Below are 25,766 nucleotides of genomic sequence, written 5' to 3' on the forward strand. Positions count from 1 at the left end.
GGCTGGGACTTTGAAATACAGGTACAACTCATTTTTGCCAGCTAAAATAAAGTGTCTTGCTCAAGGAGACAATGTGCCACCAAGTATCAAACTTATGACCTTACAATCTTGAGCCGAATACCCTAACCACTTAGCCATGTGTCTTCACCTATACACACACCATACACAACAGGCATCCGTTGTTCTTGAAAGACCATTGATCTGCACCTGGGGAGTTTTGTGTCGGTTGTTGATGATGGTGCAGTGTCTGCTGTGGCAGTACAAGCCCACATGAGAGTGGCAGTCTTGAACACTGACTGCATTTGAGGATGCTCTCCACTGGCACATACATACATAGATGTGTACATATGTATATGAACCCCTCCTAACAAATCATCTTCCTAATACCGACCTGTCCTTCACTTTTCTGACTATGGAACTATTTCACTCAGCTTATGTACCTCTGAATTCATCCGTGGCTCTGTGCATCTCCCTTGCACTCTCTTTCTCAACTTCACATTATCTTTGTAGCAACCTATTATCTCCACACCTACGTCCTCCACTTTCACCATTCACTACATTTCTCTCTTTTCCCCTATCTCTATCCATCTGCCACTTGAAAAAAAAAACTATGCCCACTGTCTGTCCTTCCCAAAATAAATAAGAAACTACTTACCTTGTCGTACATAGAACAAAACATAAGCGCTACTCAAATGGTCATCTCTCGGCATGTGCTGGCTCACATTCTCATCATTATAGTAGTACCAGTTGTTTTCAATAGGGTGTTTACTGTAACAGGTGTAGTGACCAGAATTAGACCCTACAGAAGATAAAAATAAAAATTTGATGAACATGTATATATTAAGTGAAACTGAAAGCAAATATTATGCCTAAGAATTGAGAATTTATTAGCTTACCTCCAAAATGGCACACAAAACTGTGTAGGTCATAAAGCAAGTTCTTGGTGTGAGGACCAGAAGTGAACTGACTAAGGTCTAAGTCTTCAAGAGGGAATGTCACTAAATTGTCAATTTTGGTACTTGTAAGTTCATGAAATACAAACCTAAGAAAGAACAGACTGATACTATAAACATAATAGCTAAAAAGTAACAAAGAGTTTACTTAAATCTCAAATTGAAATATCACTATAAAGTTAGGACAATTTGCTCTAGGAGATTTAGTTTATGCATGGTAGCAATCTTAAATAACATTCAATAACAATGACGACATGAGTGCATGTATCTATAGCATCATCTTTGTAATAAAAGCCTAATGTTATATCTGAATGAACTATTCTTTCGCCAGTTTTCTTGGTTTATATTTATTATGGATACCATCCATTAACTGGTACTCTTTAACAACCTTCTATAATTCAGACATGCTACATGCCCATAGCAATGTAGTTATTTTATTTGTTGAAAACATTACATCAAATGCTTTTGAAATAATCTTCTCGACTCAATTCTTTTAAATTAACTTTGCATGTCCTCTGGTGCATATTTAATTCTTTTCTTTTCAATTACAGCTGATTGCCCACATGTTCAGTAAAACAGTATTGCATTTATTAAACATAAAATTTGTCCTTTGATAGATGAAAAGAAATCTTCATTGACAACACATAACCTCAAAGTTTGCTTTACACTTAATTTCAGTTGGCACTGAAAAATAACTCATTGAACATATATATGGTCATAAGTCAAATGAGAAAATATTTGAGGCAATAATTATCAATTTGATAAATATTGAATAAACTTGTTAAAACATAATTATTGTATTTCATATTTAATATATATTACATTACATTCATAACATATGCTCTATACGTGCCACCAGGTAACAGACTTATGAGCTTATATTACACACTCCAACATTCAAAATATCAAAGTAGATTGCATTTTAATTTTACCGTTTTAGATATATAATAAGATTATCAGGATATCGCCAGACAGTCATTGTTTTCTTAGCACGGCAGTTCTTGGAGCAGTTTGGACAATACCAAGGATTGTGCTCATCTAGTGTTTCACTGAAGAATAAGAAATATTGGAACTGATAGAAAAACTGTTTGTTATTTTCATGATAGGTACGCACTGTGATATGATGGTAAGATCTTGAAAAATATCAGAGTGGTTCTTAGTCAGAACTTGACTACATTGCTCATAAAATGAGAAAATGTCAAATTTATGCTCTGCTTCTTCTTTTAAAAATGTTAATGATCATGCTTATGTAAGAAACACTTTCGTGTCTAATAATATTGGTCTTCATATCTTTATTTAACAATTGTTACAGGCTCTAGATACAGTGAGTCTAAGAAAACAATAATGAATTGACTTATTTTTACATCTTTATGTTAAACGTACTCTAGAGACCCAACAGAATATTAATAAGTAACAATGTGTTGCTAATTAATTTCAGAATGATTTCAGTATTTTTATAAAGGGTCCTCCTGGATTAACAAATTCTTAACAAGCAATCTTATATATCAGATATATGTTACTTTGTATTTAATGAATAATGCATGCCAGCACAGAAAGCAGACGTTTAAATGATAATGATGATGATTCAATTTAATAAATATTTAATGAATATTCAGTAAGCAGAATTGATAATAAATATATGATCTAAATATAATAAAATATATAACATAATAAAATTTAAATCTATACATGTAAATCATAAATTCACACTAGTATTAATATACAGATACCTTTGCATAAATGCTGTGAAACAATCATGAAGAGACATTGGAGTATTTGGACGTAGGTTTTCCATAGATTCATGATCAATTACACACTGCTCCAAGAGCTGACCCTGTTCAGCAGGAACAGTAACAAAAGTAATGGTAAGATGATCACCAGGCTGGAGAGTAACTTGACCAGTGCGCTGGACAACACAACCAACACATTGGTTTACTGATGGACACCGAGAACACTGTAGACCCTTGAAGATAAAACAAGAGAAAGAGAAAAAAATATTAATGAATGTTAAAATAAAATATAAGAATAAATGTAAGAATCTACAAACAGAAGTAGTACAAACCTCTTCCATGGTAAAAGCGATTGTGTATTGCAGGGCTGTATGGACAATTTGGTTAACACAATTATACAAAGTGCCACCACTAATGTTGTTAGGAAGGTATAAAATGTGGGGATGACCAATCAATTGCTGTTGTTCAGGATTTGATTTACTTAGACATCGGAAAGTCAGTGGCACAGCTAAGATTCTAAGAGAAAAATATAGAAAAATATACAGATTATGCTTACACTACATATGGTCATGTAGTCTCTCATAATAGAACCTGTTCCAATGGTCATCATGCAGTAACAAAGAGTAAGCTTTTATCTTTTTAAAGTTCTAAATAATGTCATATGAATAACGAATTAGATGACAGAAAATTAAGGGCCATGAGTTGACTAAATATATGAACACTTAACTAAATGATGAAATTGATAGTCTAAAAGTGAGACTAACTTTTAGTATTTTTGTGAATAGCTTATTGCAGAATAGTGCTCCTGACTTCACTCTAACATCATTAATACCATCATTTTATGCCTGCTGTGTATTCAAGCATAAGCCGGATGGTTTGACAGAATCTAATGAGAAAGAAGACCATGTTTTGCTCCAACAATTTATGGTGTTCACTTGGCATCCAGCCCTTCCTATTACCAACCTGTTACTTTACAGAGTGTACTGGGTGCTTTTTCATGGCACCAGCATAAGTTACAATTAATGTGCAAAACTAAGAAACACCTCCATGACCTGAGAAAGAAAATTAGAGAGAGAGGGTGGAGACTAGCCAGGTGTTAAGAAGTTAAAGTATGCTGGGAGGAGCAGGTTTCTTGTGAAAAGATACTAATGGGGAAGCTCAGAGAAAGAGCAGTGTCAGTGGTTTGTGAGGGCAAGTCAGAGAATATTAATAAGGGCTGTGGGATAGGCTAAATAGGAGATTCATAGCTACTCTGTGTTATATGTTGGTGTATTGATGCTAGAGAGAGATAAAGAAGGTGTTGAGGAACCAGAGTATATCCTCAAGTCCAAGATGATGAATAGAAGAGTGCATGGTGACAGAAGGATCAGGTCAGGTGGGTAAAGATTACAAGAAAGTGTAGGAGGTGAAGGTAGTTTGGTGAATGAGGGTCAATAGTATGAATTATTGTTATCAATAGGAAGTGACTCGAAGCAGAGGAAGTGATGATTGGCAGTACAGAAAGGGTGATATGTATGGTAACATATATGTCGATTTACATTTTTATTATTTAGTGGCTTGGTAGAATTATTAGAGTATCAAATAAAATGATATGTGGTGTTTAGTCATGACCCTTTATATTCACAGTTCAAGTTCTGCCAAAGTTAACTATCTTTCATCCTTCTGGTTTCAAGTATAATTAACTATACCCATCAACAATACACTTGTAGTGAGTCAAGGCAGTTCTATTTGGTTGTCATGTATGAGCACTATTAGTACTATGGCAACTTCAGCCAATTAAAGCTGGCTGCAGATTAATACAAACAGCAGCTTCCGCCCAGCAGTATTTCGCACCTTTTTTTCAATATTTAGCTAGCAGTTAGCAGGAAACTTTGACAAGTGTGCAGCTATTTTCAGTGGGACTTTGGAAGGACACTACCCCTGATGGCATACTTCAACATGAACAGCTATGTCACTTCACCAACTTAACACAATAAACTTCAGGATAACATTAAGCTTGCTTGTCAAATCCAATTATTCTCTATTGATGGAACTTGCCTGTTTAACCTTCTTACTACCTTTATCGTGGTATGCTTCTACCCATTTGTATAAATATTAAGTCCATTGGCCTTCCTTGACTCCTACATACAATTGCCTACTCTCATTGCAACCCAAATAAATTATGTTTGTTCTGATTTATTTGTTGTTTTTCCTCAATGCTTCACAGATGCAACTCTTTTATTGACTTTCCACGTTGTGTATTTATTTGGTAACACACTAAAATTAGTAGCACTTTACTCAAGTTACATTTGAGCACCAAAACTACTCCATTACATTGGTGACTGATGTGATGTTGGAATATTTCTTTGGGAAATGGGAGATATTCCCCCACTAAAAAAAATTAATATAATTATGCTCATGAAACAAACACTTTAAAACTACATTTCCTGCATTCTGCTTCATTTGAACTATGTGTGTACATTTAACTGTTTCCAAGATGGCTACCCATCTTCATGTGTAGCCTTGGGCCAGAGTCAGATGTGCATGCCTCACCCCACTTAGATTTAATTTTTCCTGCTTCCTGCCTTTGGACACAACATTGAAGACGATAGCCTTTGATTTTTACAAACACTGCAACTATTGAGGACCTGCCTCCAACTTCTTTTTGATGGCCGCACCATTTTCTTGGCTTAATTTTTTCAATGTTCCATCCTTCACTGCCCTGGACTTTCACCTTAACTCACTGAGTTTCACCAGCTCTGCTTCCTGAAGATGATTCTGGCTTGTTTGCACCTGATTAACTGTTTTATTTTTCGTGGCTGAGATGTACTCACCTTACAGCATTCCTCCTTTCTCCCTGTGTCTCTGATGCAAAGCTATGGTTTGTGGTATTGCATCAGACACAGCAATCGCTGCTGTATTTCTACTGTTTTTCAGCCATTCTATTAATGATTTCAGGCATCGTGCCTCCTTTGAACTCTTGTGTATAGACTGCAACTTTTCTTTACATTTCAGTTATTTTTTCGCTTTTCAGGACTAAGACACTTTCGAGCCACGTTTGTCATTCTTGCTTTACATTGTTTCATTTTTCAATGTTCATACACACGTTTGCATGCCTGCACAATATGTTATGCACAATATGTTATGCTTTCACCAGTTGCTATCCCATGTTCTCTGAGCCCTTGTAAAACACAACTTGCTTCTATTAGACCTCAGGTTGGTCATGTACTTAATAGAGTTACCTGTCTCTCGCAACATGCCAGCACACCACACTTGTGCTTTTGCTCATCTCTCAAGGCATTTCATACTGAATGCAATCCTGCAAGAAAATTTTCACTGATATTGATTGAGAATACATGCACTCACTTGCCGCAGCTGCCACTTACTCACACTTATTTATACAACCTCAAGCACACTGCCTCAGTCACGCAATGACTAGCAAATTCCGCACTCACACTGCCTCAGTCACGCAATGACTAGCAAATTCCGCACTCACACTGCCTCAGTCATAATGACTGCACACTGTGCACGCAAAGCGACACTGCTATTCAAACTCACCTGAATAGATCCTGTTCTGTAAACATTCCCTGGATTATCTCTCCTGATATGCACAATTTTTCTCAGCCTTGCATCACATTCATCAACACAAATACTTCCCACAATCCTGAGTGTTGTTTTTCACTTTCCTGAAATGTCTATTTGCATGCTTGTTTTGTTTTTCTTGATGCATTCATGTTTTCTTTTTCCAGTGTTTGAACATTTGGTGGCTCTTCATGTATGCAATGTAATTTCCTTTTGCCATTGTTTGACAATTTTGCTTTTCTTGCTGTATTAATATATCAACATGCAGTCTGAAGAGGGGTTATGTAGTGAGTCAAGGCAGTTCTATTTGGTTGTCGGGTATTGGCACAGTAGTGCTATGACAACTTCAGTCAATTAAAGCTGGCTGTGGTTTAATACAAACAGCAGCTTCTACCCAGCAGTATTTCATACCTTTTTTCAATAGTTAACTGGCAGTTAGCAGAAGACTCCAACAAGTGTGCAGCTATTTTCAGTGGGACTTTGGAAGGACACTACCCCTGATGGCATACTTCAACATGAACAGCTATGTCACTTCACCAACTTAACACAGTAAACTTCAGGATAACATTAAGCTTGCTTGTCAAATCCAATTATTCTCTATTGATGGAACTTGCCTGTTTAACCTTCTTACTACCTTTATCGTGGTATGCTTCTACCCATTTGTATAAATATTAAGTCCATTGGCCTTCCTTGACTCCAACATACAATTGCCTACTCTCATTGCAACCCAAATAAATTATGTTTGTTCTGATTTATTTGTTGTTTTTCCTCAATGCTTCACAGATGCAACTCTTTTATTGAATTTCCACGTCGTGTATTTATTTGGTAACACACTAAAATTGGTAACACTTTACTCAAGTTACATTCTTACATAGTTACATTCAAACACCAAAACTACTCCATTACTCACTAAAAGCTAATGTTTTTAGTGTGTTGTTGTGTGTAGGATTGGCAACTGAGTTGACACTCCAAATGTTTAGATGTGTCTCACAGGGTGTGTATTTGAAGATAAAAGGTAACACCTTTCTCTGGCAAAAAGTAGACCCATAAACATTGTATTGTAAAACATTTGAATTAAACTGATTATACAATTTTAAGATGCTTTAAAAATTAGAGTTTTAATTTTGGGTTAAAAAATAGAAAACAATTGCATGATATTGTAAACAACACAAGATTTATTCTCAAAAACCAATTAACCTTTCCTGAAGCTGGCCAGTATCAAGTCAGTAAGTTATTGATTAAGCATTGCATATGAAAGTTTTTAGGAAAGTGTTATAATCAAGTTACAAAAAATCCCCCTCTAGAACAGAAAATTTTTTATACAGAACTTAAACTGAACATTCTAAATTTTTAAATTGGTACTTAACTAGTGGGACATTTTGTTGACTACAAAAGTTACCATATATTCAAATGACTGATATTAAAACAATATTACAATAAAATGAGAAATTTCATAATTGTGAAGCAAAATGCAAAACATTTCTACAATTCTCCAAGGTGGTGCCCCAGCACGGTCACAATCTAATAACTGAAACAAGTAAAAGATAAAGTACCAACTATAATTTTAAATTGTGACTTCTATTAAATTATTGAAATACAAAAAGAGATAACTAGACAACAGATCTTTCTACTACCACTAACATGTCACTGTCATATAATGTCTTCTGTTATGCTTGCAGGAGTTGGATGGGTTTACCAGCACTGCATCTCACCAATTGTTAAATTCCTTTGAAGTTTAGTCACCATTTCTTTACAAACTTTCCTTATTCTTCATCTACTGAAAGCCCCTTCTGTTTGGATTGCTTGCCACTTCTTTATCCAAATGTCATCCAACATATGCATTTCTTGTCCACAGCAGTGCAGTTTTCACTTTTGTATATTACTTGTTATTCTTTTTGTACTGAGTTTTTCACTCAATACATTTGTGCTCCATCATTCACACACACTAACATTATACACCCAAGAAGCAGGCTTACATTTCTTTCAAATCACTGCACACACCCAGCATTCAATGTTCATGTTTTTCTATCATGCAACATTGCACTTCATATACAAGCATTATACAATCAGCCTTTCTCTTAGGAAGAAAATCTATTTGTTGCCAGCATAGGTAACAGCTTCTTTCCGAACTTTTTTTTACCTATTCTTAATCTGGTTTCTACACTTTCTAAACATCCTCCTCCATTGATAATTAGGTCAGCTAAGGAGCAGAAGCTAACATATTTCTAGAAAGCCTCTGAGCATTTGAAAGAATATATTTCATTAGTGCTCTTATTTATTAGTACTGTGCATTTGTTAAATATGAAGTTTTTCTGTCAGCTTGCCTGTAATTCCAATGTACCTGTTGTGTAACTATAGTGTATATTAGGTACACCATATGCAATTCTTACCTATTCCTTTTCTTCATATTGCATCTGGCTATTTCCAAGATGGCAGCAGAGTCCTAGCTTCTTTCTTTTTTAACTAAAAACATTTTCTCAGTTTTACTTTTACAACTTGATTCTAGGCTTTGTTTCTATGTATAAAATTTTTTTCTGTGATTCTGTGACAGATTCATTAATAAGAACTAAGTTATAGCCAGACTCAACCCCTTCTGTTAGAGAATAATAATAAAGAGGGGATTGAAACTGAATCTTGATGAACACCTATCTGTATGCTAAATTCTTCATGAAACTCATTGCCAACTCTCACCTTGCTGACAACACCTTTACCTCTGTACTAGGCTTGCATGACTCTCACAAACCATTCATCTACCAAGTTTTATTTGTAATCAACAGATTACAGAGGGTGGAATATTAAAAGCCTTCTTCAGGTCAATAAATACTAAGTACAGTGGCTTTGATTTTTCTATTTGAAAGCCATTAAACTAGCTTTGAAATTTATATTATTTTCTTGTGCATCATTCTCCTTTTTGTAGTTAATATCTTCAACATAAAAGAAAAAGGATGAAATAAGCACAATTACCTTGTTCTTAACCTTTTGCTGTCTGGATCAGCCAATGGGACAAATTCCACAGAAGGATTTACGAAAGCAAGACACACCTAGAAAATAGTACAAACAAAATACAGACAAAAGAAGAACTTTCTAAAGTGTTATTTAATATATCAAGAAATGTAAAAAACATTACATATAAAAAAAAAACTACTTACAGGGCAAGTATAAGAGAAAACACTATGGTGTTTCAGTGACATCTGCAATAATACAAAAAAAAATATATAAATAAACTAAAATACATCAAAATTTATAAGTAAATCTGAAAGTTATGGAATAAAATGAGTAATCAAATACCTAAAGTATAAAGTTTGATCTTTGTTCAAAATATACATATTGTTATTCATAAAAGCATTGTGAACAGGTCATAACCTAAAAGGCCCCAATTACAACTATCAAAAAGTGTGCTGATGTAACCAATAAAAACTTGAAACTGAAAATGATTAGAAAATATACTTGCAACAGGCTGTCACATGCTTATATTTCTTACCTTGGTATCCTGACACTCTTTTCTCTCCCTCTCTCTATCTACATACATGCACTGTTTTGTATAATATACTCTTGGCTTTTCAAATCACATCTATTTCTAAAACAGGTGTTAATCCTTGACTTAAATTTTAATTCAATAATCAACTGGATCAAAGGATGACTGAACTCATGCTCTTGGAGAAAGAATACTTTATACACATGTATACACACACACACACATACACATATCATCATTTTATGTATTTTCCATGCTGGCATGTGTTGGGGGGGTGTGACAAGATCTGACAGGTCAAAACCATGTTTCTGAGGCTGGTGGATGCCCATCTTAACAATAACCACTTCACAAGGTATTAGGTGCCCCTTTTTCACGGTACCACCAATAGAGGTAGTCTTACCCTTAGCAAAATTAAAAAGCACCTTCAAAAGCCCTACATTGTCAATGCTCAATTTGATTTATCAACCACTTACAGAGTGTACAAGGGTTTTTTTTCTGTACACCAACACTAGGCTTGCAAGGTGACAAAGAGACCCCATGACTGAAAGAGAAGATGTTAAAATATGATGAGAAGCAGATATAGTGTGGTGAGAGGAATGATAATGGAGAGAGCAACTGAGGATACTGTGTTCAACTGAAGGAGACAAAGCAAAAGTAACGCAAAGAGTAATGTCAGGAATTAGTGTAAAAGAGAGAGGGGGAGATGTTATATACCCTCATTTTATGCCCACTTTCTCCATACCTGCACAATTTGGACAGCATCAAAATCCGACAGTTATACAGGTTGAGTGTTGAGAGGGTGGGATAGAGGGAACTGATAGAAACAGCAAGTGTGATGAAAGAGGGTAATAGCAAAGAAAGGGAAAGCAGTGTTGGTGTGTGTGTGTATGAGAGAGTGTGTGTGTGTTATAGTGATAAAGATGGTGAGATAGAGGTTTAATGAAGTAGTGATGTAGAGCTACTCTATGTTATATATGACCGGTGTATGAGAAGAGGTAAGTTAACATAACCAAGAGAACATAGTAAGAGAAGAATCAGGGAGGGTGAGTAGAGGTTACCTCCCAACCCAAGCATCACAATTCAAGATAGAGGAATGAGTAGCAAGATATAGGTGGTAGTGGGGGTAGAGGGTACTCAATAAGCACAACTTGAGTGCTTTCCTCTGAAGTACTTGTGGTATGGTATGGTGAGTAGAAGTCATGCTAAGGAGATGAGAGAGTATTGAATAGATAATGGTCAGAGAGGTGATAGTGCACCATTCCACTATCTTAACCAATATTTTGCTAAGGTTATGCAAGAAGCCGAGTCTCATGCAGTACCATGTGTTACCAGTTGACAGTTGTTAATAGTTTTTTTCCTACTGCAGTTTTTATGGTGGAAGGAAGACTGGAAGCAACGAGATGATGTCATGTAAGCAAGTGAGAAGAAAAGTTTTCTCCTGCATTTGGTTTTTCCTGGGGACGTGAGCAGTGACACGCCAGTCATGAAAATAGAGAGGTCGTGACAACATGGGTGAAGAATTGATCAATCTGCCGGCAGTATCCGATTGCCAGTCGAAGCAAGAACAATTTTATTTATGTGCCTTCAAACCACAAGCTATTTTGGCACATTGTTACCAGCTGTGGGGGTACGTCCGAGAAGTAGACATTTTATTTTTTGTTGTTGTTGTTCTTGTTCTTTGTAATTGCCACAAAAATCAGAATTGGAACCGGGGAAGGTGATATGGTGGCCTGGATAAAGAAGGTAAGATTAGTGGCGGATCTGCAGGGAATAAAAAAATGTGGTAAACCTTATGCTGTTGTATTTAGAAGGCAATGCATTGAATCTCAAGTTGGAGATGGATGAGGTGAACCAAGAGAGAGCAGAAAAAAATTGAACAGCAGCTGAAGGACATGTACACAGAGGGGACTTTTAAAGCCTACAGCAAGCTCAGGAAGGTTAGATGGACTGGCGAGCAGATAGATAATTATGTGAGTGAGATTGGTGGGTCTAGCAAGGTTTACTGGAGCAGCAATGGAGCGGATGGTGAAGCTGGCTTTTGTGACTGGTTTCCTTGACCATATCTTTGTATGTCTGCAGCAGATGCCGGACATCAAAATGATGTCGGTAGGAGAGATGATTGATAAATTACATGTATTGATGCAACAGTGACGAAGAGGCGGGTAGTAAACAACGAAAGCAAGAGTCTGGTGAGGCGAATGATCAAGGGACCATGTTTCAGATGTCAAGGTCCGCACATGGTCAGGGAGTGCACGGAACCAAAGCCAATGGTTGTGTGCTTCCAATGCGGCCACCCTGGGCACATAGCAAAAAATTGCAAGCAGGGAAATGAAAGAAGGGGACTACTGCGCTGCTAGTTCCCTCCACTATCAATTATTATAATAATAATCCTACCATAACAATTCTGAGCGGCGGGACTAGTAATAATTCTTTTAAGCATCAGTACCAAATAGAAGTGCATAATTCTAAAAACAAAATTATCTGTCCTTTAGAAAATTAGTGTTTAAGGAAAAATATAGTGTAACAATGTAAGGTAATAACAGGGAATCATAAGGATTATTACATAGGTTTGCCTGCTACAATTTGAAAATCTAGATTTCATAATAATTCTCATTTATTTAAGTATAGAAGAAAAGGTAATTCTACAAATCTTAGTAAATGCATTTGGGATTTAAAAAGGTAGGAACATTAAGTATGATTTAAAATGGTCCGGTATCAATTATGCACCATCATAAAATACTGTAATTCAAAATGTGATCTTTGCCTTGAGGAAATGTATTATATAATAACTTCTAAATTAATATTAAATTACAATGGTAATTTTACATTGAAATGTTATCACAAATTTAGAAAAGCATTTAAATATTTCAATTCGTAATTTCATATAATGTAATAAGCATAATTTTTCTTAAAATGATTGGCATATTCAATAGATAAAAAACTAATTGTTGTGTCATAGAATCTCTATATTTCTAATTGTTGTAACATAGAATTCATGTTTATTTTTTATTCTTTTGCTATTCACTTATGTCATCAAAAGTTGAATATCAAACTAGCTTCTCTTAGGATATTTCTTCCTAATGTTCTTTTTGTATGTGTTTGTCTACTAGAGATATTTTCTTAGTTCACTTTGAATTTAACCAATTTGGGACTGCCTTGATAACCTTGTGTTAATATAGATTTTCAGATATATCACTCTGACTGATATTTTCTGTATCTAAATATGTTGATACAATTGAAATGATCGTCAGTATTGTATAGTTGAATCACCAATTAAAGATGTGATTTTCTCCATTCTTATACTCTGAATTTCTTGAAATTCTTGTAAATGATATTTGGATCTACTTATCATACATGAGGATTTACCATGGATGTTTATTCTTCTTGCATTTATTGGTGCCTGATTGTTTGACTTAGTTAACCTAATTTGTTTAATACAGAGCTTTATTGATATTTGCCTGGAATTTTTAATCCCTTTCACTTCTTATATATATATATATATATATATATATATATATATATATATACCCTTCATCCTCTGACACAAGTTCTCTTCCTCAAATGTCCTGTCCCTCTCATAATTCCTCATCTTGTGAGTTACTTGGTTACCCTGCCTGTGTTAGTGCCACATAAAAAGCACTGAGTCCACTCTGTGGAGTGGTTGGTTTTAGGAAGGGCATCCAGCCATAAAATCCCTGTCAAACAGACACAGTAGCCTAGGGTAGATTTTCTACTTGGCAAGCTCCCATCAACCACCCTACCCATGTATGGAAGATGGATGTTAAACAATGATGATGATAATATATAATAATCAATTAAGGAAACAAAAGATGGATTTGATATTAGTCTTTATTTTGTACAACGATTGTTTTGGCCAATCCTGTGACAGTCTTTTATGGGTGGGATGATGTGCATCATATTGTGTTGCATCAGTTTTATCATCTGGGTCATGTCAAATATAAACATGCATGCCTGAACTCAATATTTTTAGCAAGACACCACTTTATGTATGCATGTACCTGATGTGACCCAGGCTGCAAAATTGATGCAACACAATATGATGCATATCATCCTCCCATAAAGGACACTTGCAGGATGGGTTGATAGAATAAAGATTAATACCAAATCTATCTTCAGTTTCCTTAATTGATTATCTCAACTAACCATGCGGAATTCCTGAAGTAGATCCAAGGGAAATATACTCCAACTGCGGATGACACCAGGCAGTCCAAACCGTGCTAGTGCTTTACTCAACACATCAAAATATTGACAAATACCCATTAATCCAAAAATTACACACACACATATCTGAACCACTGAAATCTACAAGTTTTTTTTATTCTCTCTCTTTATTTTCTCTTAATCCTTTCTGTTGAGAAGCATAGGCTCAAAACATAAAAGACCTTTTCATTTTCCTGAGCATCAAACTAATACACTTGCTTGTTGTTCATATAACTGTGTGTATGTATGTATGTACGTGTGTGTGTGTGTGGTGTGTGTGTGTGTGTGTGTGTGTGTGTGTATATATTACATACATACATACATACACACAGACACACATGCATAAATATACATGTGTAAAATATGTCAGAATTTGAACAAGTTTGGTGACACTGCTTTTTTTAGTAGTTAAATGTTTAAATTTTTTTAGGTGTGTATGTTGTCATTGGGATGCCTAAGCAGGTTGGTAAGACATCATGTGGTGTTGGTGTGTATAATACATACATTGTTTTGGTTCTGTGTATAAAGTAGAAATTATGTTAAAATACTGCTGAGTTACTACTGCCCTTCCTGAACAAAAAATACATTCAATCACAATGTTCTTTCACACAAAATCTCATACTGCTGTCAGCCAAGTTGAGGTATGGCTGAAGACAAATTGAAGAATAGAAGAAAAAGATGTAATGACATGCTCCAGCAAATGGTAAAATAGAAGTTTGTGAAAAACATATCTATTCTATGAAATAGCTGTATGAGAACATTTACTTACTTCAAGACAACTATGACAAAAAGTGCCACTGCAAGATGTGTGCACCATCAAACTTGTATCAAGTAATTCCTCCAAACAGATGGCACAAGATCGCCAGTGTTCAGCAATGGATGATAAATTAGCAGAGGGTGCAGACTCCCAACTCATTGGAATGGCTGGCCTTTTGGAATTATCTGTTGTCAAAGACCAATCCCATATTTGGTCAGTCTGCATAGAGTCTGGATCAGGATCATTAGTTTTGGACTGAGTTGTAACTGATGAAGAATCACAAACACAAGCATCATCTGTCACGATTGAATCAGGGAATGCAGAGGTAGACATGTTTGTTGTTAATGTAGACTGGCTCTGAGGAGTTAATACAGGATCCAAAGATGGCCGTGATAATAGTGGAAGGTTACTACTATCATTTGACTGTGGAGTTACATCAGATTCTGTTGTGCTCATTGATGTTGTCTTCTGTGGTGAACAGTTACTGGGGCAGAAAGTATCCATATTTGAAAAAATGTCAGGAGATTTTGAAGAACTAGTTTGTTTGGTGGCAATGCTTTCTTTAGTAGCTAAACTGGAGTTAGCTGTTGGCAGCTTTCCTAAATTGTCTGATGGGGAACTGTCCAGTGAATTTGGAGGAACAGCCATTTGAAAGGCATAAATTTTTCGAGCAGAATCATTGACAAACCGGAGCAATATATTGTCATCCTAAAAAGAAAATGATCAAAAGAGAACTATATGAAATGCTGATGAAGCAGTAGTAGTATTAGTTATCCTTTCTGCTATAGACACAAAGCCTGGAATCCTGGGGAGGGGCTAGTCAATTACATCAACTTCAGTGTGCAATGGGTACTTATTTTATCAACCCTGAAAGAAAGGCAAAGCTGATCTCAGTGGAATTTCAATGCAGAACTTAAAGACAGATGAAATGCTGCTAAGCATTTTGTCCAGTGTGCTTATGATTATGCTAGCTCGCCACCATAATAGTAGTAGTAATCTTTTCTACTATAGGCACAAGACCTCAAATTTTAAGGGAAGGAGCTAGTTGATTATACTGATCTCAATGCTTATCAACCCTGAAAGGATGAGAGGCAAAATTGACCTCAGCAGAATTTGAACGCAGAACGTAAAGACAGACGAAATGCCGCTAAACATTTTGTCTGGAATGCTAATGAGTAGTAGTAATAATAATAATAATAATAATAATAATAATAATAGTTTCTGATATTGTTAGAAAACAAACTATATCTGATACATATTTTATAGACCCTGCAGAAATAACAAGTGAACTATAGCGTAAACTGTAAAAGGAAAAGAAAAAAACCTTGACTCCACATAGCAATAATGATGTCAAGAATGATATTAACAGATCCGAGGTCAAGACATGCAACCTTGGATCATATGGACAGTTTACTAAAGTCATAAAGCATTGATCTCCACAAGATACCTAACTGATAACATATATGGTATGGAAAATAAACAACAATAAAACAAATTGGTCAAATTTGCAAAAGCCATCTCATCAATGCTAGGGTGATTGAATGGATACAAAAATATAAAAGGTCTAATATTGTGAACTGGAACATTCAGATTCAACTGTAAGGAATGCAGTGGTATTCAAATGATAAAGCGTGAAGCATAAACTCTTTGGTTGATAGTCTGGCACCCGATTAATGTATTAAGCTGTGATTCTCATAAAAGATTATATATGAAAAATGTAAATTGTGGTGGTTTAAAGAAGGTCCATAAATTTATAATTAGTGTTAGTCAAGGAAGACAGTAAAGATGATAAAAATACTATTGTTACAATGGGAAAAGCTTGACCTTTCAACTTTTGGCTATCCTAAATGTATTAAAATTCTCCAAATGGTTAAGTAGAGTAAAACAGATGGAGAGCTATATAGGATCATTCAAGTGAAATTCAACAAGGGTCCATCGTGAAGTTTCTTAGATTTTCTTCAAATTTACACTATTAGTTAATGACAATGGGAGGAGTAATTCCTGAAAATTTCAGCTCCATAGTCAGATTTTATGGTCATTTAAAGTTTTAGGAAATTTCCAAAATAATGAATTTATTTTATTTTTAGGAGCCCATCATTCTAAATAGGTTTGATACCATAAGCAAGCAAATAACTTTTGATTTATTTTGTTTTTTACTGTTGCATGTTATTTCTGTTTTTTTATTTTGCTAGTTTTAATTTTTTTTCAATTTTTGAGGGAAAAATACAGTCTAAGAAACCTTTTATAATTGTCTTAACTATCAATATGAGACTAGTAGAATTTTTGACCCCATGAATCTATAAAGGTATTATAAAAGGATGAGGTTCTATTTTCTGATCACATTTTTGTTGCTGTATAGTCAAGAGGTCATTGTCCAAGGATTTTTAGGTTTGAAAGTTTTCCTAATTGTTGCATATTGATTTCTGGGGCTCTGAACTACTCATAAAAATGGAAATTTCTATTTTCAGGGGATGAAAATTGATATTTAGAGTAGTTTTAAATGCTGTATTTTTACATTTCTATACTCACCATTAGGTGTATTTTCAGAGTATATATAGTTTTCACTTTATTGATAAGTTAGTCTGATTAAAAAAAAAAAAAAAACCCTCAATTTTCAAACTTTTTCACAGAACCTTGTTAAATTTCACTGGAATGACCCAAATATTTCCATCAGATTGGCTGGGAAAATACACAAAAATAACGAATGACAATATCAAGGATAAAAACAATAATACATGATCAATTAAAAAGCATTATGAAAGCTCTTTGACTTACAAGGACTCGTGAAATGTAATTGTTAACTACTTCAACCATGATGATATCACAGTTTTGCTGGCCTGCCATCTTTCGCAGTTCAGTTTTGGCTTTATAAATGTTGTCATTTTTGTGCAGTTTTAAGAGATACCGTATGGGCGGAATAGTACGGGTTTGTGTAATAAATATAACACCTGAAAAACATAATTTCAGCCAAGTCTTAGACAAATTTCTGAACATGCACATGGATAATAGAGAATAAAGAGCACCGATTCAAGACAAACAATCTAAAAAGACTAGAGTGAGTTATGAGAAATATTATTCTAGTTTCTTGCTGTCATCTTGATTTTATAATATGGTATGAACTCAATGACATAAATTAAGAAAACACTAAGGCACTTCACTCAACTGTTTGTCCTCCATATACATCTCATATTTATATTAGCTCAATCTACAACTCAAGCATACTACAAAATTCTTCTTACACCCAATTTTCTACAGTTTATTTGTGCATTAACAATACACATCCAATAGGTACACAGAATTTCTTTTCAGCTGTCATGCATCCCCTGCCCTTTGCTTTTAATGTCTATGTTTTGTTATCATGCAGCATTGCACTTCATATGCATGTGTCATACAATCTATCCTTCACATGGAGTAATAATTCCTTTATTTCTAGGAGAGTTAAGAGTTTCCTGAACTTTTTCAGGCTTATGCTTTTTAACACCCACCTCCATTGCTACTTAAGTTACCTCAGTAAAAGAAACTATTGTAGCGAACTCATAAGAGGCGGAGAGAGAACATAGGTTCGTTTGCCCGAACAGGAGAAATTGTTGATTTCTCATTGGTTAAAAATTACTGCCCATATACAAATTCTAAACTTTCATTAAAGAAATCTTTCATGAAGTACGGTTCTTAGAATTCGTGTATGAGCAGTTATAAAAACCCTGATTTTTGGGAAACTCTCCAGTGATTGTTGGGTTGTCAATCAAATCCATAACACTCACCCTCTTGAGTATTGGCTAATCTTTATGCCATGTTCAATACTCAAACCTAATAAGATTGAATTGTTGTGAACTCTAGTAGTTAGTATGAAAGATTAGTTAGTGTGAATTTTAAGTTGTAAACATTAAAAATAAGATACAGTATTCGTCCCCGACCGTCACACTATCAACTACTTCTCGGGAGTCTTCCAAGCATTTCAAACAATTTATTATATGGATACTCTTATAGCTAACCACTCCTGCACCCCATAGTTTACATTGAGTAAACCATATATAATTCCTACGGACTACTTTCCTGCATACTGATAATGGCTGCTTTCCAGATGGCAGTTGAGTCCTGTTTTCTTTTCTACTCCTTAAAAGTTCCATCTTTATGAGGTTTACTTGTAGACCTTTTGGTTCTAATTTTACTTCCATGTTTCCAATTAAAAAAAAAAATTTTTGACAGAGAACTAAGTCAACAACATACAGAAGCTCTGACAGACTGCTGGTTTCAAACTCATTTGTTATTGCCTGGAGGATGCTGAGATTTGAATTCTGATAGACATCTATCTGCACACTAAACTCTTTGCTGAATTTGTTGCTAACTCTTACCATGCTATTGTAATTATTTATATAATTTAAACTCAGCAGTGTATATTGACCTTCATCCCATGCCCAAAACTTTTCTATTCACTACCCATCTAATCTAAAAGAAATAAACTGTATATAAAAGAATATCTTTAAAAAGTCGAAGATGGCTGGAAAGTCTAAATGTAATTATGACAAACATCAGTGAGATGGTAAACAGTTTGTCAGAATCTGCATTGATACTAAACTGAGACTGCAATACAAACGTTCTGTCTTGAAGTGATCCAACTTAAAACTTACTATCAAAATTTTGTATTAATTTACGTTTCAAGCACAGGATTAATAATGATAGTTACTTTACTAAATTCTTCATTATTTTCAAAATTAATTGAAACAAAGGCAGTATTTTCAACAGAAATATGCAACAAAAGGGTTCAACACCCAGCAGTTATTTTCACTACATTTGTGTCTAAAAATTTTAGGCAAAATATAAACATTTATTGTCCCATCTCCCATTAATCTTGATATGTAGCAGTAAAGAAGAATAAAAGACCACTTTAGGGTACCATCACTGAAATACCATGACATATTCAAAATAGATAGCTAAATCTATGTTGTGATTATGTACATAGGATTTTTGATTACTGACTGATGGTTCTAATTACACCAGCAGAACTGCATAATGTTTCTGACAAAAATAGCTTTCAGTGGATACATTTTACAAAGATGTAAATAAGTCACTTACGAATTTGATGTTAGGAAAAGATCATTCTGGTTTTGATAAAGAACAAATGTTAGCCAGTACTGTAACAGTTCAAAAGAGCAGTAATAAATTCTAATGCTTTTAAAAGATAAAACAAGAAAATTAAGTTATGTAAACTCACAGAGTTGGCGTTCCATAGCATGAGGTATTGGTACTGACAAATACATAAAAGGCTCATAAGTTACAGATACATGGCAACACTCAGAGCAGATCACCTGAAGTTTAGAGACATCGGATTAAAGAAAACATTTTACTACATATATAACTGTGCAATTTAATATAAGAAATTATAATTTTCAATAAAATTGCTAAGATTAACTTTACCATTTATCAATTTGGTATTGATAAATTATGAGCAGTAGTGTTCTAATGTTAATTCAGTCAACTATAATCCACCATTGTAAAAGTTGGCTTTGCGTTTAGTCCAAAGAACAAGTATTTTAAGGTTTATCTGGCCAGATTGGTACCATTATTCCCAGTTTCTCAGGTTGGAGCGAATAGTTTCTTAAGTATGAAATAGTTTTATCAAGACCTAAGTATCATACTGAAGTTGCTGTGACACATTATTAGGTTCATTTGCTGAACAGTTAAAGGGTTTAATTACGAAACCTAGGGTTATAGTTCAAAAACTCATGCACATATTTATGTATATGAATAATATAAAACACAATCATACAATGACTTAAGAAGGAAAAATTGTAAAAATCAAGTAGCATAGGTAACTATGAATTTATTTCAACCAGGGTCCTCACAATATGAAAAATAATTTGAAACCAAATTCCTAATTTGGTAAATTTTAAAGGTTTTTGTTTCTTTTAAATAATTCAGAGTTATGAATTTCTTTGAGACATCCAAGCAGAATGTTCCACTGCTGGAAGCAGATTTAAAGCATTCCCAGTTATGTGAACCAGAGCTTAGGAAGGATTTGAACAGGGAGAGCCTAATAGACAACTTACGGTTCATAACTCTGCTAAACATGGATTTGAAGATTTTGGTGAAGTTGGTAAACATGCTGGCGTTTGTTGTCAGTCATGTACAAACTTTGCAATTACTGTCAAATCTATCACAACCTCCACTTCATATGGTACATTGTAGAATAGATTTGGAATAGGTCTAGCTTCAATAGGGCATTGATTATTTTGGATACATCAAAAGCTTATGTCAGAAGAAGCCATCATTGCTTAGTGGTTGTCCTACTACAATTTATAGTGGAATCTGTATGACTGTCCAACTACCTCTTGGTAGTTTCATACGATGCATCAAGAATATCACCGCTTTTTTCTTTCATATGCTTTTGGACTGGAGCCATTTTCATGTGACACATCTTTCTGCAGCTTAATGCCAAGTATGCACTGCATTCTACCAGCTAGACAATGTGACAGTGAAAAGTGAACAATTGCACTTCATAAAGTTAAGAGGAGGACACGAGCAATGATAGTCTGGGATTGATTAGGGTATTGAAGAAAACAATCTGAGCAGTCTCTTTTGGAAGACTTTCAGATTGGGGATTATAGATAATTTCCAAAAGTTCTCAGCCTGGTAGTGCTACAAGGGAACATTGCTTACTTGGGATATAAGCTCTACATTTACTGAAGCTACAGTGGTGAAACCTTTATGAGATGAATGTAATTTTCAGTTACTGTGAATTACTGACATGTAGGTTTGTATTGAACAACTACTGTGACAAGGTATATATGTGTGTGAAGATAGGTCTTGCTGCCTTTCTTTGACAAAAAAAAAAGAAGTTATTTTTCCTCTATTTGATGGCTATGGCATGGAAGACACAGATAGAAAGGTTGAGGACTAGGCTCTTCCTCTTTGGTTAAATTCTCATCAAGTACTGCTTGAAGAGGAAAACACCCCTTAGTTGTGTATTTCATGTAAGGTGGGTGACAGCAGTTGGGTGATGGAGCTAAATTGGTCTACCCTGATAATGTGACTGTAAAGGACAGCTGGGAGAGGGCACTTTGTGAGCTTGATGTGGTAGAGTAATCTTGGACTTTGGTGGGTTTCGTCTCAAATTACACAATGTTCTCTCAAACAATGGGGAAGCCCTTTTCGTTAAAATTTTGTTACCTAACACTTTTTATTGATTTTGCCTTCTTTTTACTAGATCTAAAAGCTTGTTATTCTTCTTTAGAGTCTTCAATATTTTTGGCCCTTGTGACCAATAAGGGAAACAATAATAATCACCATTACCATTTACTATTATTACTGTGTTCTCTTTAGCCCTTTAGCATTCAGATTACTCTGTCAAGTGTCCTGTTCATTTATTCACATCATTTTGAATAAATCATGCACTATCTCATAGCTTTGAGAGCTCGCTGATGTGATTGTTTAGTTTTGGAATGACACTGTAGGGTTGGCATGAGAGGATAGATCTGGCCAGTTTGAACATAAAACAGGTAGAATATTTTGGCCAGATTTGGCTGGTTTAAATGCTAAAGGGTTAACTTTTCAATTTAAAACACTGCCTAGTTTTCTTCTGCTAAGTATGTAGGTAGCTTGATAGCCTTACTTCAGTAATATAACTGATTACACATTTGCAATAATGATATATTCCATCACTCCATCAAATTTTAAAATAGAAAGTAAAAATTTGATAAAATGGTAACTTTAAGAGAAGTACTTACAGTATTTTTGAATTGTCCATGGAATGTACTGACCACAATACTGTTATTCTTGACTAAATGGCTTTCCCAAGAAACATTAGCAGCATCTATATCAGCAGCAGTGAGGCCTTCTTTCAGCCTGCAATGTTCTGCTAGTGGTAAATTTCTGTTGATTTCATTAGAACTTTGATGTTTACTAGCCTGCTTTTCTTCCAGCCACTCAGAATCCTGTCTTTCTATGACTGACTCGTCTCCTCCACTCATTGCTTCTTCTTCTTCATCATCCTCATCTCGCTCCTCTTCCTCTTCCTCTTCATCATCATCCTCTAAAGTCACAGAGCAGCTTGGTGTAGTCATTACTTCGTCACTTCTCAATGTGCTTTGTTCCAAGTTAAACTTTTGAAGAGCTTGCCTCTTCATGTTTTTCTCATCAACATCTGACTCTATTTTGATTCTTTTTATATTGTTAATATTAGACCAATCTTCATAGGGAAGTCCTGATGTGCAAGGGTAGTTTTGGTGACACCTTGTTTTCTTATCAAGTCTAATATTAATGTCTTTTAGCTTTTCTATGCCAGGGGCAAGCTCAGCTTTAGCAGCCTCAGCTCCAATGATTTGTTCTATATTGTTATCACAATTTTCAGGATTTCTCCGAATTCGATTATCAGATTTTATAAACTTTTCTGAATCAGTCTTGATTTGTTCCTCAGATTCTGAAGCTAGCATATTAGTATTGAGAGTTTTTGTTTCTTTGGCATAGAAATCCTCCAGACTTGGTAGACATTTGAGACCAAGGGCTAGTGTTGTGGTTGACTCTCCACTACCATTAACATGAGTGCTGTCGACAAAAGATTGATCATTAAATTGCACAGCAGTTGGTTGAGAGCAAGGTTGTATTAAAGATTGGTTGTTACTTGCAAAATTGATTGCCCTTCTGTTGATGACAGTTGCTTCTTCACTGCTACTATTGGCAGCACAACACAATGGCTGTGTTGAGGAGCTAACACGACTTTCAACTGTAAGCATTTTATTAGTGTCTTTGTTAGGAGACCTTTCAAAGTTGCGTAATGGAGAGATTTGCGCTTTACCTTTGTCAGTACCGAGCTCACTACAAACAGAGGTTACCTCAGTACTGCAACTACTAGCTACTAGTTCTTGTTCGTGACTAGTATTACTGTGGTTGATGGTTAGTGAAGCTGAGTTAGTATTGTTACTTTCAGTGTACAACTGGTTTTCAGTGAAATGAAATGGTTTCTTCAGGCTGCTATTACAGTTTTGATAAATGATAGTGTTACCCATGGACAGTTTTGTTGGGTTTTTTGATAATGAATTGCACTCAGTTGTTCGATGTATATCTATCTGAGAACTTGATACATGGCTGTTGTTTTGGTTTTGAAGCTGTAATCCTGATGACAATACTTTAGTTCCTTCAGCAGTACTTTGACATGATGAAGACACTGTTGAAGAAAAAGATGAGAGGGCTACTACACTTGATGTAACGGCATCATCAACAAGTGGATAGCCTTGTGTTTTAATAAAATCAGAGGTAGGCAGTGGATTTTGAAAAATATTCCTGTTGTTACAGCATACATTATTTAGTGATTCATGGAGATTATCTAAAAGCAATGTAACAAATTCTTGGCAGTCGTGCTGAAATAGAAAGAAAACCAAAACTTCATTAGTTAACACAAAATATAAAAATTAACAGAAGCATATTGATGATATTCCATAAACAATAAGGAAATTTAGCTCATTGGGTCTCAAGAAGCACTTTTTCCCCTTTATCATAGACAATGTTATACTTTGGGTTTGTCATTTCATTAAAGCTTTCACATAAATATTTTGTATGCTTTACAGACATAACATTAATTCATCAACCACACTTCATTATAGACAGATAAATAACCTCAAGATGTTATATATGTGTACATCAGTGTTTCTCTCTCTCTCCTCCCACTACATATAAGAAATATTTTAATTTGATGATTCCATTGTTGGTGCATCGTAGTAACAGAGTGTTCAATGCATGGGATAAAATTGAATTTATTTTGATAATACTGGTATTTCCTAGTATATTTTGCATGCATACTCTTAGAATTCATTATTATTGTTGTTATGGTTCTGCTTCGTGCATCAATCATTGTGTTACTGTAATGTAAAGATATCATAAAAAATATGCAGTGAATAGTATCAATTAAGCTTCTATGAAGAAAAAACCCCAAAAAACAAAAACACATAAAAGCCTTTCTTCCCACCAAAAACGAAGAAAAACAAACATACAAGATTGAATGAATATAGCAGTTTTCACATTTTTCACAGTTGTTCTCAGAAAGCATCTTCACAATTGATTAATGAATGGGAAAAAGTTGGTAGATTAACAGGTTCTCAATATGGAACAGCTCAAACCACACATTCTGTTCCTTACAGATTATAATACAGAAAATATCAGAAACCCATGGGTCTGAGGTAAAACTCAGATTCAATTTAATATTAATAATGGTATTTCCTAGTACATATTCTTACATTGTTCATTTTTCTATGCTAGCATGGGTTAAATGTATATATTATTGAGGTATTGTTTTACAGCTGGATACGTTTCTGTTCCAAACCCTTACTGGTTTTTCAAATAAGGGATCTCTTATTTTACATGTCTTCAAAGTTACAGAGCAAGTGGAAGATTTGTTGAGAAAAGTAAGGACAATATCTCTCATAGGGACAGTCTTCCAGAGTGTGTAACATTTGCACAAGGTACAGTTTATTGGGAATGGACCTGAAATCATATGGTTGGGAAGCAAACTTTTTAACCACACAGCCAAGTCAGCACCTTACACATATATCTAAAATCACACAGACGCACAAGGACATGCATACACATCATTAATGAGTTCATTTCCTAACCACACAGTTCCAAGATCAATTTTGCTGCTTGCCACCATAGGCAAGTGCCTTCTACTGTGAAGTCAGTATGACCATTACATTGTGAATGAAATTTGGTACGTACATGTGGGTAAGTGTGTGTGTGTGTGTGTGTGTGTGTGTGTGTGTGTGTGTGTGTGTGTGTGTGTGTGTAAACACACACAGTTGTTCTTCAGTTCATATTGTCAATTACGTCCACAAGTCACTGTGCAAGTTGATATCATGTAAATCAAGGGAGATATTTTTTAACTGATGATGATGATGATGATGATAATCATTATCCTTTTTAACACCCGTGTTCCATGATGGTCTGGGTTGGATGGTTTGACAGGATCTGATGAGTTAAAGAACTGCACGATGCTCTGATTAATATGTTTTTGCATGATTTCTAAGGCTGGATGTCTTTCCTAGCACTCAGCAATTAACAGAGACTTTCTTTCAAAGTACCAG

General features: G+C 34.9%; 1 protein-coding gene across 7 annotated transcripts in view; it reads right to left on the reverse strand.

The window, feature by feature from the left end:
* Positions 1 to 25,766, reverse strand: part of LOC106877571 (uncharacterized) — a 65,817-nt gene that overhangs the window by 7,669 nt on the left and 32,382 nt on the right. For 5 of the 7 annotated variants that reach the window (XM_089366657.1, XM_014926508.3, XM_089366660.1 and 2 more), the window contains 11 exons: positions 22,422 to 24,050; positions 19,910 to 20,003; positions 17,473 to 17,645; positions 14,710 to 15,405; positions 9,394 to 9,435; positions 9,209 to 9,285; positions 3,016 to 3,199; positions 2,684 to 2,916; positions 1,886 to 2,002; positions 897 to 1,042; positions 656 to 799 (listed from right to left, as the gene is read on the reverse strand). In XM_089366657.1, the coding sequence (XP_089222783.1) occupies positions 656 to 799; positions 897 to 1,042; positions 1,886 to 2,002; positions 2,684 to 2,916; positions 3,016 to 3,199; positions 9,209 to 9,285; positions 9,394 to 9,435; positions 14,710 to 15,405; positions 17,473 to 17,645; positions 19,910 to 20,003; positions 22,422 to 24,050 (3,535 nt within the window). Of the gene's footprint in view, positions 1 to 655; positions 800 to 896; positions 1,043 to 1,885; positions 2,003 to 2,683; positions 3,200 to 9,208; positions 9,286 to 9,393; positions 9,436 to 14,709; positions 15,406 to 17,472; positions 17,646 to 19,909; positions 20,004 to 22,421; positions 24,051 to 25,766 lie in introns of all 7 variants that reach the window. The other 2 variants (XM_089366656.1, XM_089366655.1) reach the window with 1 other exon arrangement.

The sequence above is a fragment of the Octopus bimaculoides genome, chromosome 19 (assembly GCF_046866305.1).
Source record: "Octopus bimaculoides isolate indiv1 chromosome 19, ASM4686630v1, whole genome shotgun sequence".
NCBI classification, from domain to species: Eukaryota; Metazoa; Mollusca; class Cephalopoda; order Octopoda; family Octopodidae; genus Octopus; species Octopus bimaculoides.